This window comes from Artibeus jamaicensis, unplaced genomic scaffold, assembly GCF_021234435.1.
Source record: "Artibeus jamaicensis isolate MK-2021 breed Jamaican fruit bat unplaced genomic scaffold, CSHL_Jam_final scaffold_847, whole genome shotgun sequence".
Classification (NCBI taxonomy): Eukaryota; Metazoa; Chordata; class Mammalia; order Chiroptera; family Phyllostomidae; genus Artibeus; species Artibeus jamaicensis.
Genome location: NW_026522057.1, coordinates 13,795,144 through 13,811,259, shown reverse-complemented (window position 1 = coordinate 13,811,259; position 16,116 = coordinate 13,795,144). Strand labels below are relative to the sequence as shown.

General features: G+C 48.3%; 1 protein-coding gene, 1 long non-coding RNA gene and 4 other non-coding genes across 8 annotated transcripts; 1 reads left to right on the top strand and 5 right to left on the bottom strand.

Annotated features, from left to right (window-relative positions):
- Positions 1–125: 125 nt before the first annotated feature.
- Positions 126–3,249, bottom strand: LOC119052329 (uncharacterized). Of its 3 annotated transcripts, none has more exons than XR_005083100.2 (6): positions 2,955–3,249; positions 2,421–2,542; positions 1,544–1,633; positions 1,169–1,251; positions 789–840; positions 126–342 (listed from the first exon to the last, which is right to left on the bottom strand). It is a non-coding gene; the product is annotated as an uncharacterized LOC119052329 (long non-coding RNA). The 3 variants fall into 3 exon arrangements; XR_005083101.2 differs by lacking the exon at positions 2,955–3,249 and adding an exon at positions 2,630–2,886; XR_005083099.2 differs by lacking the exon at positions 2,421–2,542 and having other exon boundaries at positions 2,955–3,246.
- Positions 416–489, bottom strand: LOC119052521 (small nucleolar RNA SNORD99). Its single transcript, XR_005083122.1, has one exon. It is a non-coding gene; the product is annotated as a small nucleolar RNA SNORD99 (small nucleolar RNA).
- On the bottom strand, positions 1,022–1,141 carry LOC119052561 (small nucleolar RNA SNORA61). The gene has a single exon (XR_005083156.2). It is a non-coding gene; the product is annotated as a small nucleolar RNA SNORA61 (small nucleolar RNA).
- LOC119052559 (small nucleolar RNA SNORA44) lies at positions 1,364–1,494 on the bottom strand. The gene has a single exon (XR_005083154.2). It is a non-coding gene; the product is annotated as a small nucleolar RNA SNORA44 (small nucleolar RNA).
- On the bottom strand, positions 2,445–2,579 carry LOC119052553 (small nucleolar RNA SNORA16B/SNORA16A family). Its single transcript, XR_005083149.2, has one exon. It is a non-coding gene; the product is annotated as a small nucleolar RNA SNORA16B/SNORA16A family (small nucleolar RNA).
- A 7,450-nt stretch (positions 3,250–10,699) lies between the features above and the next one.
- On the top strand, positions 10,700–13,869 carry RAB42 (RAB42, member RAS oncogene family). Its single transcript, XM_037149760.2, has 2 exons — positions 10,700–10,981; positions 11,707–13,869. Exons 1-2 carry the CDS (start codon positions 10,725–10,727, stop codon positions 12,128–12,130), a joined length of 681 nt encoding a protein of 226 aa, XP_037005655.2. The 5' UTR covers positions 10,700–10,724; the 3' UTR covers positions 12,131–13,869.
- Positions 13,870–16,116: the final 2,247 nt, after the last annotated feature.

Below are 16,116 nucleotides of genomic sequence, written 5' to 3'. Positions count from 1 at the left end.
TATTTAGATAAGAGTACCTACCAGCACTCACAAAATGACCACAGTCACTGTTTTCACCTAGTTAACCTATTGCGAAAATTTCCTAGGACTGAGCCCAAAGAAACAGGCTGACAACTTCATTACATTAATAATTTATTAAGACCGTCCTCCATGCTGCAGGGCAGGATGGACAGGGGACAGCCCCAGATAAGGGGTAGGCAAAGGCCTGTTTCAAGAACCAGGAGCAGGTGGTGGAGCATGGCGGGTGGGTAAAGGAGTGGTCTGAGAGGATTTCCTGTAACTTGGTCTCTGTTCTGGCCCTCACAAACTGGTCTTTTAGCTTCTTCCCACACAGCTTCTCTCCTGAAAAGGAAGTATAAGCCAGTGTGTTAATGCTGCCCCAATTCATCAGTGCCACCCAGGCACTTATCCTAAGAGCTGGTCTCAGTCCCATATCCGCATTTATCATCCATAGATGTCCACTCAGATTAGGTTTCATCCCAGACCAGTCACCCTAAAATAAATGCCCCAAGCTAGACAGTACTACTTGTTTCTACTGAATCCACCTCCCATGGTTTGAGGTTACCCCAAGGAGCATGAGCTCAAGCTCTGAACTGCATATTCACAGCAGCCTGCGCTGCCCAAAGTGCAGGGCTGTCCCCTCTGCTACATTCTACTCACAGTAGAATGTGCTCTTGGACTTTAGGATGGGCAAACCTAATAGACCAAATTGTACTCTGTAAACATTAATTTTTGTTCTCTGGCAGCTAACAAATATAGCACAGGAGGCAGGCAACTGCTCCACTTACCCGACTCCGTAGATCATTAATCATAGATGAAGACAGCTCACTGATAACAGATCTAAAAAAAAGGAGGACACACTCTATCAAGAGACAACAAAGCCAATGACAAATCCCATCCTTCCAAATACAGAACTATTAGTCAGCCATCACTATACCAACTGGCCAGAGAGTCAAACACATCACTCTTCCCTTTATCTGATTTTACAGGGGAGGAAGTGACAAGTTCAAAGAGAATTTAACCTTGTTTGAAACTAGCCCACACGCTACAGAGCTGTGAGGCCAGCTTCAGTGTTACTTTCCCTCCTTTTACGACCACCAAGACCGGTGCACAGATCTGATGGGAAAGGGAACCAGAGGGCCAGGCTGTCTTCAGCATCTAACTTTACCTTATTTTAAAGCACAGGGACAGCAACGAGCTTATGTCTTATCCTTTTCAGTACCAGACACAGCCAGGAAATGTGGATGCAACCTGCAGAAAAAGTGTGAAAGGTCTAAACCAAAGTTGATGCAATATATCCACCCGCGTGGAAACTGATGGAAACACCTGGACTCAGGCGGCAGGCTCTCAAGCCCAGGACCTGTGATATAGGAAAGGCGAGTGGCAGCTGCAGGTATTATGCTGACCTGAGCTGTCAAAGTCTCTCCAGGTTGCTCTCGCATGCAGTTGGAGATCCCATGGCTACAACCAGCCACAGCCCTTGGAAACATGCTGTACTGAACCACCAGGCAGCGCCCAAATCAAGTCTCCACAAGAAACCTACCTGAGGTGGTTATGTCCATCACTGCCATGGCTCGGGTCCTCACTCACCAGAAAGCAATCTGAGCCATCCAGCAATCTTCACCTGGAACAGCTAAGATGAGAACACAATTGTTCTGAATGATCTATTCGGTCTTCAGAATCATAAAGGTTTAACTGGCCTTTGATCCTGGCATTGAGGCCTTACGCTTTCAAGGACAATGACCCAAAGCATCACCAAAATCTATGCCACTTGCCACTGGACTTCCCCATGAAGACATCTAACCCATCTTCCCCTCCTGCCCCTCCACACTATCTTGGCTTCAATCCTCTCCTCTTCAAAAGCTATCCAAGACCCCATCACAGTGATTTTCAACCCTTTCATCTCACTGTACACATAACAGCTAAAATGGCGCCGCACCGCACATCCCAAAAACTTATTTTTTGCCAATGACAAAAAGTAGGTATGATTTTGATTCATTCACACTGATGGCTATTGTGCTGGCTGCTGCTGTTATATTTGCAATTTAAGGGGGAAAAGGTCAGTGCCCCTGACAGGTCTTGCAAGGTTTTTTAACTTAAAAAAATTTTTATTTACTTTTACAGAGGGGAAGGGAGGGAAAAAGAGAGGGACAGAAACACCAGTGCGCATGAGATACATCCATAGGTTGCCTCTCACACGCCAACTGGGAACCCAGCAGCAACTGAGGGCACAGGCCCGAACAGTTGGGAATTGAGCCTTGGTTCACAGGCCAGCTCTCAATCCACTGAATCACACCAGCCCTGGCAGGTATTGCACGTTTCAAAAATCCTTAGGGCACACTGGTTAAAAATCGCCACCCTATCAACATTTCTTGCTAGTCTATGGAAACATCGATTTATTAATAAAGATCTGTTTATACCTGAGAAACAGCAGGTACAATCGAAACTGTCGTTTCCCAAAATGTTGCAGATCAGTTACAGCAAACAGAACGGCGACCGTCAAGGAAAACTGTCACTTTGGGCTCCTTTTTGACTGCAGCAGCTATGTGGAAGCAGCAGCAGCTTCGATAAGGGCCACAGGGCACTGTGTCACAGGACAGCTCAAGCTCGGCTCTACCCTGAAACTCACCTAAATCCTGCGCATCATGAAACTCCTCATTCCGAAGACCAAAGGAAAACACAGATCCTATAGACCCCAATTACCATTTAATACCTGAATGACCCTAAAACCCATCCTCCAGAAAACCCTGCTCTCATATTCACCAAGGCGACCTTCCTAACATGTGCAGCCAGATAATAAAAAGTAAGTCACTTGCCCAAGGTAACCCAGCTGTGAGATAACAAAGGCAGATTCTGATTCCAGGTCTTTCTGACAACACGCCCCCCCCCCCCCCAATTAAGCCACTTAAGGCACGGAGTTGCTGGGCCCACGGCCGCCCGCCCACGCTACTTACCCGTCATACTAGAGCGCCAGGCTGCGCGGGCCGAGGGTGGGGGGGAAGGGCGCAGCCCTCCTCTGCGCAGGCGGCCCATGTGCCCCTCTGGACCTCGGCCCCGGCGGGCGGAGAGGCCTGGCTCCTCATTGCTACACTTAACATTCTACAGCCTCGGGAGGCCGATGGAGGTAAGGATAAGGGCAGGGAAGCAGGGGGAATGCTGGTAGTGGATGGACAGGAAGAGCAGCACGCCGAGCTCATCGCATACAACCGTGTACGCGACGGTCGAGAGAAAGGACTGTCTCGTGCGGTGCGGCAGTATATATAGGCTCCGCCTCTGACGACCGTGCGCGGGAGGATTGTCGCGGCGCACCGCAAGGACCGCTGGGAGTTATAGTTTCTTTGGTCCCTTTGCTTTCGGGCTGGGGCGGTGCGTGGGCTCGTAGGCCAACGTGGGTGCGGGGCGGGCACCTTTTCACAGTGGGTGGAGGAACGAAGCAGAGGGTGTGCTCAGTGGCGGAGGTACCTCGTTCACGTCGCCCAGCACTGCGTGGACGTCCTGCGCGGGGCGCTGGGCCTACGCCTGAATAAAACTCCCTGTGCCCTCGAGTTTAATCTGGGAAGATTCTCAGAGCTGGGAAAAGAAAGACCTCCGGTCGGACAGCAGTGGGCCTGCGTGGTGGGGGGCGGCAAACGAGTGAGTTTCGGGGAGGGCTAAGGTCTCGTAGAGGAGCTTTGGGAGGGCGTGTTAGGAAGAGGGGACTGATTGCTCATGGGATGAGTGTGCTCATGGGATGAGTGTGTTATTTGTTTAAGGTTGTCTTTTCCTCTAATAGGTACCTCTTCTGGGTGCTAAGTACCAGTAAACTGTGCTCGATTACCTCAGCGACTTTGCATAATAACCCTATGTACAGGCATTATAATTATGCCCTTTTCTACTCAGGAAACCGAGGCATGTATCACACAGCAAGTGAGGGGCTGGTATCCGAATCCGGGAGTCCACCCCAGTGACCACACTCACAGTCATGCCATTTGCATCTTTCGTCCATCTAATGAATAAGCGTCAATATACAAATAGTAGCTGTCAAGAATTAAGTGTCCCAGCCCTGGCCAGGTCTCTCCGTTGGTTAGAGCATCCTTCAGATACACCAAAGTTGCTGGTTCCATCTTGGGTCAGGGCACATACAAGAAGCAACCAATGAATTCATAAATAAGTGGAACAACAAGTTGATGTTTCTCTTTCTCTCCCCCCACCCCGTAAATAAAATATAAAGAATTAAGAAAAAAATAATTAAGCTCCTATTCTATGCTTAATTTACTTATTTTTATGTGTACATGCACTTTAAAAGGTTGGTTACTACTATTTTTCCCATTTTATGGAGAAGGCGACAGATTAAGAGTGTAAGAAACTTTCTAGTGTAAGAGACTTCCAAATGTGTGTCTTCAACCCCACTTTTCTCCTGAGTTCCAGACCTTATATCCTGCTGCTTCTTTGACCTCTACACTGGTATCTTTAATAAACAGGCTTCCCAGGACACAGTCTTGCCTCCTCCAAACCTCCTCTTCCCTTTCTCAGTAAGTCCTTGGAATGATCCTGGGTCATTAACATCTCAGGTTCAATACATCAGAAGATCCTGTGTCCTCCATCTTTTTCTTTATTGAATTTATGGGGTGACATTAGTTAATAAAATTGTGTAGATTTCAGGGATACAATTCTATAGTACATCACCTGTATAATGTATTGTGTTTACTACCAAGTCAAGTCTGCTTCCATCACCTTTTATGCCCCCTTTACTCTCTTCCACCTCCCCCACCCCCCTTTCCCTCTAGTAATCAGCATGCTGTTGTTATTAACATACCCTGGTAATCTGATACTGTTAAACGTGAGATTTTTTTGTTTGTTTTGTTTAAGCCCTTCACCTTTTTCACCCTTCTGTTCTCCATGTTAAGATACTTCAAAAATCACGGTTTTTACCACCCCCACTGATGTTATTCCCACTGACCCACAAGACAACAATAGTTTACTCACTACTCTCTCTGAATCTGCCCTTGGTCCCTGCACCATGGTCTTAACACACCAGCCAGAGTGTTGAAAGAGCAAAAGTTTTTTATTCTGATTAATCCAATATATTGATTTTTCTCATTTGTAGTTTGTGCTCTTTGTGTCCTTTAAAAAAATCTTTTAAAATAAATAAATAATAAAATAAAATGTTCACCTAACTCAAAGACATTAAAATTTTTTTAATATATTTTATTGATTATGCCATTACAGTTGTTCTGTTTCCCCCCTTCATTCCCCTCCACCCTGGACACCCCCTCCCCCATCATTTCCCCCCTTTAGTTTATGACCACGTGTCTCAAGTTCTTTAGATTCTACATTTCCCCTATTATTCTTGCCCTCCCCCCATTTACCGTCTATGCTACTTATTTTCTGTACCTTCTCCCCCCTTTTCCTCCTCCCACTCCCCTGTTGCTAACCCTCCATGGGATCTTCATTTCTATGGTTCGGCTCCTGATCTAGCTGTGCTCTTGTTTGCATTTGTTTTTGGTGTGGTTGTTAATACCTGTGAGTTTGCTGTCCTTTCACTGTTCATCTTTTTTATCTTCTTTTTCTTAGATAAGTCCCTTTGACATTTCATATAAGGGCTTGGTGATGATGAACTCCTCGAATTTGATCTTATCTGAGAAGCACTTTATCTGTCCTTCCATTCTAAATGAAAACTTTGCTGGATAGAGCAATCTTGGTTGTAGGTCCTTGCCTTTCATGAGTTGGAATACTTCTTTCCAGCCCCTTCTTGCCTGTAAGGTCTCTTTTGAGAAATTCACTGACACTTTGATGGGAACTCCTTTGTCAGGTGACTGTCTCCTTATCTCTTGCTGCTTCTAGGATTCTCTCCATTTTAATCTTGGCTAATATAATGATGATGTGCCTTATTGTGTTCCTTCTTGGGTCCAACTTCTTTGGGACTCTCTGAGCTTCCTGGATTTCCTGGAAGTCTATTTCTTTTGCCAGATTGGTAAAGTTCTCCTTTATTATTTGTTCAAATAAGGTTTCCACTCATGGCTGGTCCTCTTCCCCTTCTGGTACCCCTATAATTCGGATGTTGGAGCGTTTAAAGATGTCCTGGAGGTTCCTAAGCCTCTCCTCCTTTTTTTGAATTCTTGTTTCTTTATCCTTTTCTGTTTGGTCATTTTTCCCGTCCTTCTGGTCCACTCCCTTGATTTGAGTCCCAGTTTCCTTTCCATTACTATTGGTTTCCTGTGCATTTCCCTTCATTTCAATTAGTTTAGCCTTCATATGTTCCTCTAATTTGTGGCTAAAATCAACCAGTTCTGTGAGCATCCTGGTCACCAGTGTTTTGAACTGTGCATCTGATAGTTTGGCTATTTTTTCATCGCTTAGATTTATTGGCTCTGGGGCTGTGAGTTCTTCTTGAGCCATGTTTTGATCTGTTTGTGCCTGTTACGCAAGAGGAGAGGCGCCTTAGGCGTTCATCAGGGCGGGGCCACCAAGGTCGCTGGTTTGTGACGCTATATGTGGGGGCGGGGTCAGAGAGGGAGCAATGGCGGTCCTCTCCGCCGGCCCCCGCCTGTTTATCTGAGCGCAAATGTGCGAGCCCGCTGCCCTGCGCTGCACAGTCTCAATGCTCGCCTCTTCACTGGTTTATCTGTGCGCAAATGCTCGACCTACCGCGCCTCTTTCCTGTGTCCGCCAGTAGGTAGCCCACATCTGGGATCCCCGCCCTCGGCTGCCTGTGCACCGCCCTGGTCAGAGGATCTTCTCTGCCCAACTCGCTCCACTGCTGGCTTCGCCCCTCTCACCGGTTTAGCTGAGCGGTTTGTTGTTTTCGGACTCCATATTGTCCATTTTCTGTGTGGTTTGGTTGCATTTATTATTGTTAAAACTTTGTTGTTTTTAGGTTTGGTTGTGCAAGGACGCAAAGTATTTCCACCTACGCCTCCATCTTGGCGGAAGTCCCTGATATAGGATTAATTTTTGCATATTGACTGGTACCCTGCAACCTTGTTAAACTCACTTATTAATTCTAGCAATTTTTTGGTAAGTTTCTTAGGACTTTTTACATGTCTATGAATAGAGACAGGTTTACTTCTTCCTTCCCAATGTGGATGCTTTTTATTTCTTTTTCTGGGACCTCCAGTACAATAGTGAACTATTAAGTTACATTTCAACAAAATTTAAAACTCTTGATCTTTAAGTGACACTGTTAAGTAAATAAAAAGCAAGAGAGAGACTGGTGAGAAAATACTTTCAAAACATATAATCCAACAAGGGACGTTTACCTAGAACATAAGGAACATTTGAAATGCAACACTAAAAAGTCAAACTACTCAATTTTTTTTAATGGCCACAAAATTTACATCTTACAAAAAAAGATAAACAGATGGCAAGTAAACATATGAATGATGCTAAATATCAGTCATTAAGGAAATGCAAATTAAAACTGTAATGAGATAACAACACCATAGACCTGCTGGAGTGGCTAAAAACTAAATGACAATATTAAGTGATGTCAAGAAGGTAGAACAACTGGAACTCTCAGTGTTTAGGATTGTAAAATAGTGCAGCCACTTTGGACACTTTGGAAAACAGTGTCAGTTTCTAAAAAAGTAAAACGTGCACCTCCTGTATTATGTGATCACTGCACTACGAGGTATTTCCCAAGAGAAATGAAAGCACATGTATACACAACGACTTGAATATAAACATTCACAGCAATCATTTGTAATGCCCAAAGGCGGGAAATCACCCAAATGTCCTTCAACAAAGGATTAGGTAAACAAACTGTGGTATATTCATGCACTGGAATACTACCCAGTTATAAAAAGGAACAGACTTTACATGTGCATCAAAATAGATGAGTCTTCATGTTGCTGATGAAAGGAGCCAGCAAACACTACATACTGTGTGATTTCATTTATGTATGCTTCGAGAAAATGTGAAATGGTTTCTAGTGGCAAAAAGCAAAGTAGGGGTTGCCTGGGACTGGGGTTCAGGAGAGAAGAGTGTAAAACCACATGGGGAAACTTTTGGAGATGATTAATGTTTGTTATCTCAACTGTGGCCATGGTTTCATGGGTGTACACTTACATCACAGCCCCTTATATAGTACATTTTTCATAGGTGCAGTGTATTGTGCCACTTCTACCCCAATTAAAGATATTTTTTAAGTAAGCAAGAAAACATTTAGATGAAGTCATTCACCTGCCCTCAAATCACTGACTTCTCAACACATTTTTCAGAACTTCCCTGTGAGGTGGGCATCACAATTTGCCTCACTTAACAAAAGGGGAGGCAGGAGTGGAGAGAGGAGAAGACTTGCCCCCAGGTCACACAGGTCAGCTGACATCCAGATTCAAGTGCTAAGTTGCAGTCAGGGGCAGGCACATGACCCCAACCCACAGTGTCTGGGAGAGGAAGTTCAAGGAGGCTGATGCTGACAGTGCACTTGCCCATGTGTGCTGACCATAAAGCTTTCTGGGAAGGCTTAAACTGCATTCCAAGCTATTTCATGCCTCTCTGCCTTTGCCCAGCAGCCCTTCCTCCCTGACCTTCCCAGCTCCCATTGTCCTTGGAGACCCATCACCTCCTAGAAGAGGTCTCTGACCTGGACCTCCTCAAGTCTTGCTCTATTATGGTGTCTGGCTGACTGACTGATTGACTGAATGAATGAATGAATAGCACTTCTCCACTTTTATTTATTCATTCAATCATACATATTTACTGAGTTTCTATTTTGTATCATCCATTGAGGATACAACCACTGGTCCTCACCCCAAAGGGGCTCACATCTCAAAGGGGGACAGACTTTACAGCCTACTAAAAGGGCATGTGACCCCATAGGCCAGTCTTAGAGGGGCTTCCCAAGGGCAGGGATCTAGACTGTGGTATTAGCTCTCTGAAGAGCAGAAGCGGAGTGTTCTGGCTGAGAGCTGAGAAGAGGAAAGATGCTTAGCTTGGCTGGAGCTCAGAGCCTCAGTAGTAGGTAAAGAAGGACTGGGGGGCATCTGCAAGAACCTGACACTAAAGTATTTTCCAGCCTAATAGAGCGAGGTGGGGAGAACACCCTGATGGAGGAGTAGGTGAGGCAGGAGGGAGTGGACAGATTCTCTTGATTTGGGCAGAGCTGGTGGTGAGGATCCCTCGACACTCGCAGCCTTCCTTTTGGTGTCTCCTGGTTCCTAGGTTGTCAGGTTTCTCTCCAACTCATGGAAGAAGGGGCAGGCAGAGCTGGCTCCCTTCGGGCTCTGCCATGCACGTGGCTTCTCGCTGATTTGTTTAGAGTTAACCAGAGGAAAACCTGGGCCTTTTCACATCCCTGACCTGTTCAGTCAGAAGCAAAAATAGCAAACATGGTAGCAAACAGGGCCTTGACCTTTGGTGGACTTAGAAGGTAGTCTCATTCTTCCTCGTTGAGTGACCTTGGGCTGGTTATTTAACTTCTCTGAGCCTCAGTTTCCTCATCTGTAAAAATGGAGAGGATAACCACACCCACTCACAAGGTTGTGTGAGGAGGAAATGTGATGACATGACAGTTGAAATAATGAGGACCCCCCCCCCACCCTGCCAGTTTGCCAAAACAAGTTAAATTGATAACAATCTGCCTGTTTGGGACCGGCCAGAAGTCCAGCCTTGATGCTCTGGGTTGCCAGAAGGCCAGACCGGAAAGGGTGCAGTGGATCTCGGAAACAGAACTGACCACCATGTCCTTGTCCTCTAGGGACTTACTTTGCAGTCCCCTTTTGCGGCATATCAAGGGGGTAATAAAGAGTGAGACAGCCCTGGCCAGGTAGCTCAGTAGATTAAAGCATCACCCTAATACCCCACGGTCGCGGGTTCAGTTGGGTCAGGGCACATACAGGAACCGACCAATGAATGCACAAGTAGGTGAAACATGAAGTGAATGTTTCTGTCTCTCCCTTCCTCTCCCTATAAAAACAATAAATAAATTTTTAAAAGAAGACGATAGGCCTTTGCAGGTGTAGCTCAGTGGATTGAGTACAGGCCTGCGAAACAAAGGATCGCAGTTTGATTCCCAGTCAGGGCACATGCCTGGGTGGGCCAGGTCCCAGCAGGGGATACATGAGAAGCAACCATACACAGATATTTCTCTCCTTCTCTGCTTCCCTTCCCCTCTAAAGATAAATAAATAAAATCTTTAAAAAAAATGAAAACAAACCCAAATGTGAGTTCCAGACCTAAGACAAGCCACACATCTGAGCCCCCTCTCAAAGCGCTGCTGCCCACAAAGCATAAAGAATGGACCATCTGGCCTCATAAGTGTTAGCTGTCCAGTCCACAGGCCAAATGCACTCCATCCGCAATGACAGTTGTCTGTGTCTGTCCTGCCTCTTCTAGCAGATTGTGCCCCATCCTCTCCCTGGGCCATGGGGCCACAGCAGGTGAATGAATCATGCTAGCAGGTGACTGCTCTAGCACTGGTAGTCTTGGGCCAATTCCTCTTTGGTTATCATTCCTCCCCAGTCCTCCTCCGGACTTTAGTTTAATCTTTTCAACCTGTGAAGTAGAGGGTTACCATTATCTTCATTTCACAGAGAAAACTGAGGCTCAAAGAGTAAGTGATTTAGGTGTTTCCACCAGCCACCAGCCAGCTTCCCCAGGGTCAGGCCCCCTGGGCTGAAAACTACCCAGGCTCCACGGTCCACCACGTGCTGGTGACGGGTCGCTTAGCAGCTGTGTTGGGCGGGGGCAGGGCCACCCTTCCGGCCACTCGGCAGGGCGGGGCTGGACAATGACTGCCGGACTGGATGGACGAGACTCCCGCAATGGAGGCGGGAGGTTGCCGCTACCAGTTTCGGATCCTGCTGCTGGGGGACGCGGCTGTGGGCAAGACGTCGCTGCTGCGGCGCTACGTGGGGGGCGCGCTCGGGACCGCGGCGCCGGCGGAGGAGCTCCAGTCTGAGCCCACGGTGGGCGTCGAGTTCTACAGCCGCCCTCTGCAGCTGGGAGCCGGGCCGTGGGTCAAATTGCAGCTCTGGGACACCGCGGGCCAGGAGCGTTTCAGGTGCGGGATGGGGCGGAGTGCTGTGGATACGAGGTGGGTGGAGGAGGGAAGAGGGGGGGAGAAATGAGTAGGTGAGGAGCCTCAGTTCGGGGATCAGTGCTGGTCTCCCTGGCCGTGGAGATCCCTCAGAGGGGTCAGCCCCATTGGCCCCAAAATAGAGGTCTGGGTGTCCCTGCGCTGGGGTTCGGGTCCTTCACTCTTGAGTCATACACCTGACAAATACAGCTGGGTGGCCAAGCTCCTGAGCCAGATGCTTGAGACCTGGTCGGTCGTCCCTCCCACCACAGACCCCAGAGGAACATTCAGGCCTTGAGGACAAGGGAGAAGGACCCGACATTGAACCCTGGAGGGATGAGTGACGTGAGTTCAGGGGAGCCCACAGGAGCACAGGGCGGGAGGTCAAGGAAGTGGGAAAGGAGGAAATATTTGTGTTGGCCTTGAAGGATGCGTAGGAGTGTGCGGGACAGGGAACGGGGAAGCAGACCTTCACACAGGAAAATGCGAGGCCTCCTCCCGGAATGGAGGCCTGGTCAGGAGAACAGTGAGTCAAACTCGCCCCCAAACTGAGAAGCACTGGGTGTCTTGGGAAAGAGACAGAGTCCAGGAACAGAAGCACAGGGTAGTGTGAAATGAGCTGTAACAGGTGGTGGGGAAGTGGGGGAGGTTCTGCCTCTGGGGGTGTCCTGAAGACATAAGCCTCTCGACTTACTTCCCAATCCCATCAGGTGCATCACCAGGTCTTTTTACCGGAATGTGGTGGGTGTCCTGCTGGTTTTTGATGTGACAAACAGGAAGTCCTTTGAACACATTCCACATTGGCACCAGGAGGTGGTGGCGACTCAGGGCACGGACAAGGCAATCTTCCTGCTGGTTGGCCACAAGAGTGACTTACAGAACACCCGTTGTGTCTCAGCCCAGGAGGCAGAGGAGCTGGCTGCCTCCCTGGGCATGGCCTTCATGGAGACCTCAGCCAAAAATAACTGCAATGTGGACCTGGCCTTTGACACACTTGCCGACGCCATCCAGCAAGCCCTGCAGCAGGGGAACATCAAGTTGGAGGAGGACTGGGGGGGCATTCGGCTCATCCACAAGACTCAAACCCCTAGGCACCCCAGCAGGCAGCAACGTGCAGGCCCATGCCAGTGCTGACTCTGGAAGGGAAAGGGTTGAAGCAGTGTCAACCCCAGAAGTGCTGGTGGGGTGGAGAGAGTATCTCTCCAAAGGGCAAATGGCAGAATATACCCTAAGCATTCATATAAACAGTATTCTGGCACGGTCATGGCTCCTGGATTTTGGGGTCTTAGCTCAGCTCCTTTCTACTAGAAAGGTCCAGATGCAGGTGTACAGCTTCCTATTCTTGAGCCTGTTTCCTCGTAAAACACCCTACCTCAAGGGGGGCGGTGTACATGAATGAGATAATGGGGGAATATGCTCAGCCAGAACCTGTCACATGCTGAGAACTGAATGACATGAACTGCCATCATTACCTTCTTCTCTTGGCTGAGATGTGGCCATTTCCAGCAGCGTTCCTGGGCTGGGACGCTGGGACGCTGAGTCTATACACAGCTGCACAGGTGAGGACGGCTGTGGGGAATTTCAGGGGGAGCCTGGCTCGGAGCCTCCTTAGATCCTGCCTTGGATGGATGAGTCTGAGCATGAGATTTAGGTGTGGTTGTTGCTGCCCAGCACCTCTGGTCTGGATATGGATCTGGGAGGCAGGACTGACGAGTTTACAGCCTCCTCTTCACCACCCTTCCCACCCCACACCCCCCAGCTGCTGGGAGTGCCGTGGGACAAGGAGCCCCACTGCCTGGGAACGCACTGCCCCTCAGGTACAGCCCACATCCAGTGTCGATCTAATGGGAGAAGAGTAATCAAAGGCCTGGCCTTCTCCCAACTATGAACAAGTCTGAAGTTCAAACCCCTGATTAATCGTTCATTATGGGGTCCATTGAAGCCACTACTGTTATATCACAGATAAATCCTCCCTCCCTCCCTCTGCTCAGTCCTGCTCCCTTCCTTTCCTTCCCCAAGCAGGTATTCATCTCAGTAATGCCCTGCTGCACGGTTTTGACCTATTTGAACTGCGCAGGTCCACTTACACTTGGATTTTCCCAATGACCCACGCAGTTCAAATCCATGTTATTCAAGGGTAAACTGCATGCTGGGGACTCCCTGTATGTGTATGTGTAGGGAGCCTCTACTGTGCAGATCAGCACCCCTAACCTGGGAGTTGAGGTCAACTGTAAATGCCTTCTGGGGAACCTAATTTGCAACAGAAACTCAACAGTGAATGTCCTGGCTCAATCAAAGGCTTTCTGGAGGAGATGGTGCTTATGTAGGGAAGAATCTCAACAGGTGTAGAGGGGGTGTTTTGAAGATGTCATTGTGCCAGTGGGCATGGGAAGAGCATAGGCAGATGCCACAGCAAAAACAGCACGACTACTTGCCTTACTTTGTGACCTGGAAGCCAGTCACTCCACCCCTTTGAGCCTCGGATTCTTTCTCAGTAACAGGTGCTGACAATCCCCCCATCCCAGGGTTCTTGGGAAGTTTTCAGTCAGGGTGTTTCTCAGCTTGCTCCCCACGGCAGCTGGGCCAGTTGGGGTCGCCCTGTGCACTGCCTTCTGCCTCCTCTTTGTAAAAAGTCTTTGCTCATCATTACAACAACCATACAAAATTGGCATGATTATCCCCATTTCACAGACAGGAAAGCTTGGGCCAGGAGAGGGAATTGTTTGCTTTATGGCATATTATTATTTCTTCATCAGATCCTTAAACATGAGCCAGTGCTCTCTTCTGGGCTCTGGGGATACAGAATTGCCCTCCAGCGGCTGACATTCTAGTGGAAGAGGGAGGAAAAATTAATAAATAAGTGAAGCAAACTACTTCTAGTTGTGGTTAAGTGCTATAAAGACCACAGATAAGCCCTGGCTGATGGGACTCGGATTGAGCGCCCACCTGTGAACTGAAAGTTTGCAGGTTCGATTTTTGGTCAGGGCATACACCTGGGTTGCAGGCCGGGTCCACAGCTGGGGAGTGCAAGAGAAAACCAGTCGATGTGTCTCTCACACATCAATGTTTCTCTCCCTCTCTTTCTTCCTCTATCCCCTCTCTAAAAATAAATAAATAAATAAATAAGTAAAATTTTTGAAGGCGACAGATAAGGGAGATGGGACTGAGAGTGACAGAGGTCCTCCGGAGCAAGTGGGTCAGGAGGGCCTCGCTGAGATGACTTTAGAGCTGGGACCTGGAGGAGAAGGAGCCAAGCTAAAAGCAGGTATTTGGGAAGAAGGAACAGCTGCTAGCACTGACTGAGCTCTTATGTACTGTATAAGGCAGGTACTTCAATTTTCCATTTTACTGATATGGGGACTGAGGCCCAGAGAGGTTACAAAGCCAGTAAATATCAATGGGAGAAACATTAATGCAAGAAGCATCGATTGGTTGCCTCCTGGACTGGGGCTTGTACGTGCCCAGACCAGGGAACCGGCCTGCAACCCAAGTATGTGCCCTGACCAGGAATTGAACCTACAACCTGGTTACAGGGACGATGGGTGTTCCAACCACTGAGCCACACTGGCAAAGGCTCTTGTTACTTTTTGGGTAAAGCCCCCCCTCTTTTGAGGGGCCAAGGCACTGCATGACTTGGCCCAAGTTGCCTCACCACACTGCCTTGGGGCTGGCACACATGCAGTTCTTGCTCCTTGAAAGAGATCCCCACCCCTTCACTTGGGTCCTTTGAACTGTGGCCCAACTGCTCAGACCCTCTCCCCTGGCACTCCGAACCTCTCCTTTGCAGCTAGCCCATCACAGTAGCAGTTTTGTATTTATCCAATCATAGGATTGCTCCCTGTTATTTTTTAATTATTGATTTGAGAGAAATCTCTGAGAGAGATAATTTGTTGTTCCACTTATTTATGCATTCATTAGTTGATTCTTGTACGTGCCCTGATCAGGATTGAGCCCACAACCTTGGCATAACAGGACAATGCTCTAACCAACTGCCCTGCCTGGCCAGGGCTTGCTCCCTATGTTTGTATTCATCATGGTGACCCACTGGCTGGCCCAGGTCCAGCTAAAAAATTCTTGCTGAATGATCAAGTCTCTTCCATATGCAGACAGGATGGGACTCAGAAACTATTTACATGTCACACAGCTAATCAAGAATTGAGGTCTTTTGACTCTAGCCCATTTTTTTCCATTAAATGGCTCGAATTCCCTCACCCCCTTCTGTTCTCAGTAGAGGATTCAAAACTAATTCTGGATTTCTTCTTGGCTGCTGAGGTCAGTGGCTGGCACCTACTATGAGAACTTGGTGGGAGGCCTTCTGTTGTTTGATATCGCCAACAGAACATCTTTTGAGAGTCACACAGTGCCATCAGGAGGTTCTGGAGAAAGTGAAAACCCTTCAACATCGTCTTCCTGGTGGCAGGCCATGAGAGTGACCTGGTGGTTGAGTGACAGGTGATGCTGGAGGAAGGGAACAAGCTGGCTGCCTCTTCTTTGGGTGCTCACTATGTTGAGACTTCAGCCAAGAGTAACATCAGCACATCCTTTGAGCTGCCCACTCAAGGGATCTATGAGGCTGTGAAGAGCAGGGTCATGGGGCCAAACTGAGTGGGAGGAAGTGAAAAGCAGGGTCCCACTGCAGGCCAACCTCAGGAGACAGAGAAGCAAAGCAGGGCAAGGTGGATGTGCTGGTGACCCCCGGTGGAACAGCCCCCTGAAGCCCATGGAGCCTTCATGATCCACAAGGGCTATGCTGGGCACGGGACAGAATGATGCTAGGTGCCACTGAAGGTCATGACCCTGAAGTCTCAGGGGGCTTGGTTTCCTCTGCAGGATGGTGAAAATACCAGGATCAAAGATACCAGCAACTAAGGCAGACAGGCTTTCCTCAAGGCTACTGCCATCCCTTCTTCGGGCCCAGGATGAGCACAACTTTCTCTCGGAATTCCAGAAGAGCAGGTCAACAAAGGCTTTATCAAAACCAGGATGCCTCCTCAGTTTGGGCTCACGAGAGAAGGTCACTCTACCTAATTCTATGGCAGAGAAACTGCACTCAAACTTCTACCGAAGGTATAGCCTTCCTTGGAGTCAAGTCCTGGAAAATCCCTGGGTCTTTTCTTAGG

Bases quoted from the DNA above. Each gene is read 5' to 3' on its own strand.
- RAB42 (XM_037149760.2), top strand. From the start codon at position 10,725: ATGGACGAGACTCCCGCAATGGAGGCGGGAGGTTGCCGCTACCAGTTT. The intron at 10,982-11,706 runs GTGCGGGATGGG...CAATCCCATCAG, and splicing joins GCGGGCCAGGAGCGTTTCAG to GTGCATCACCAGGTCTTTTT.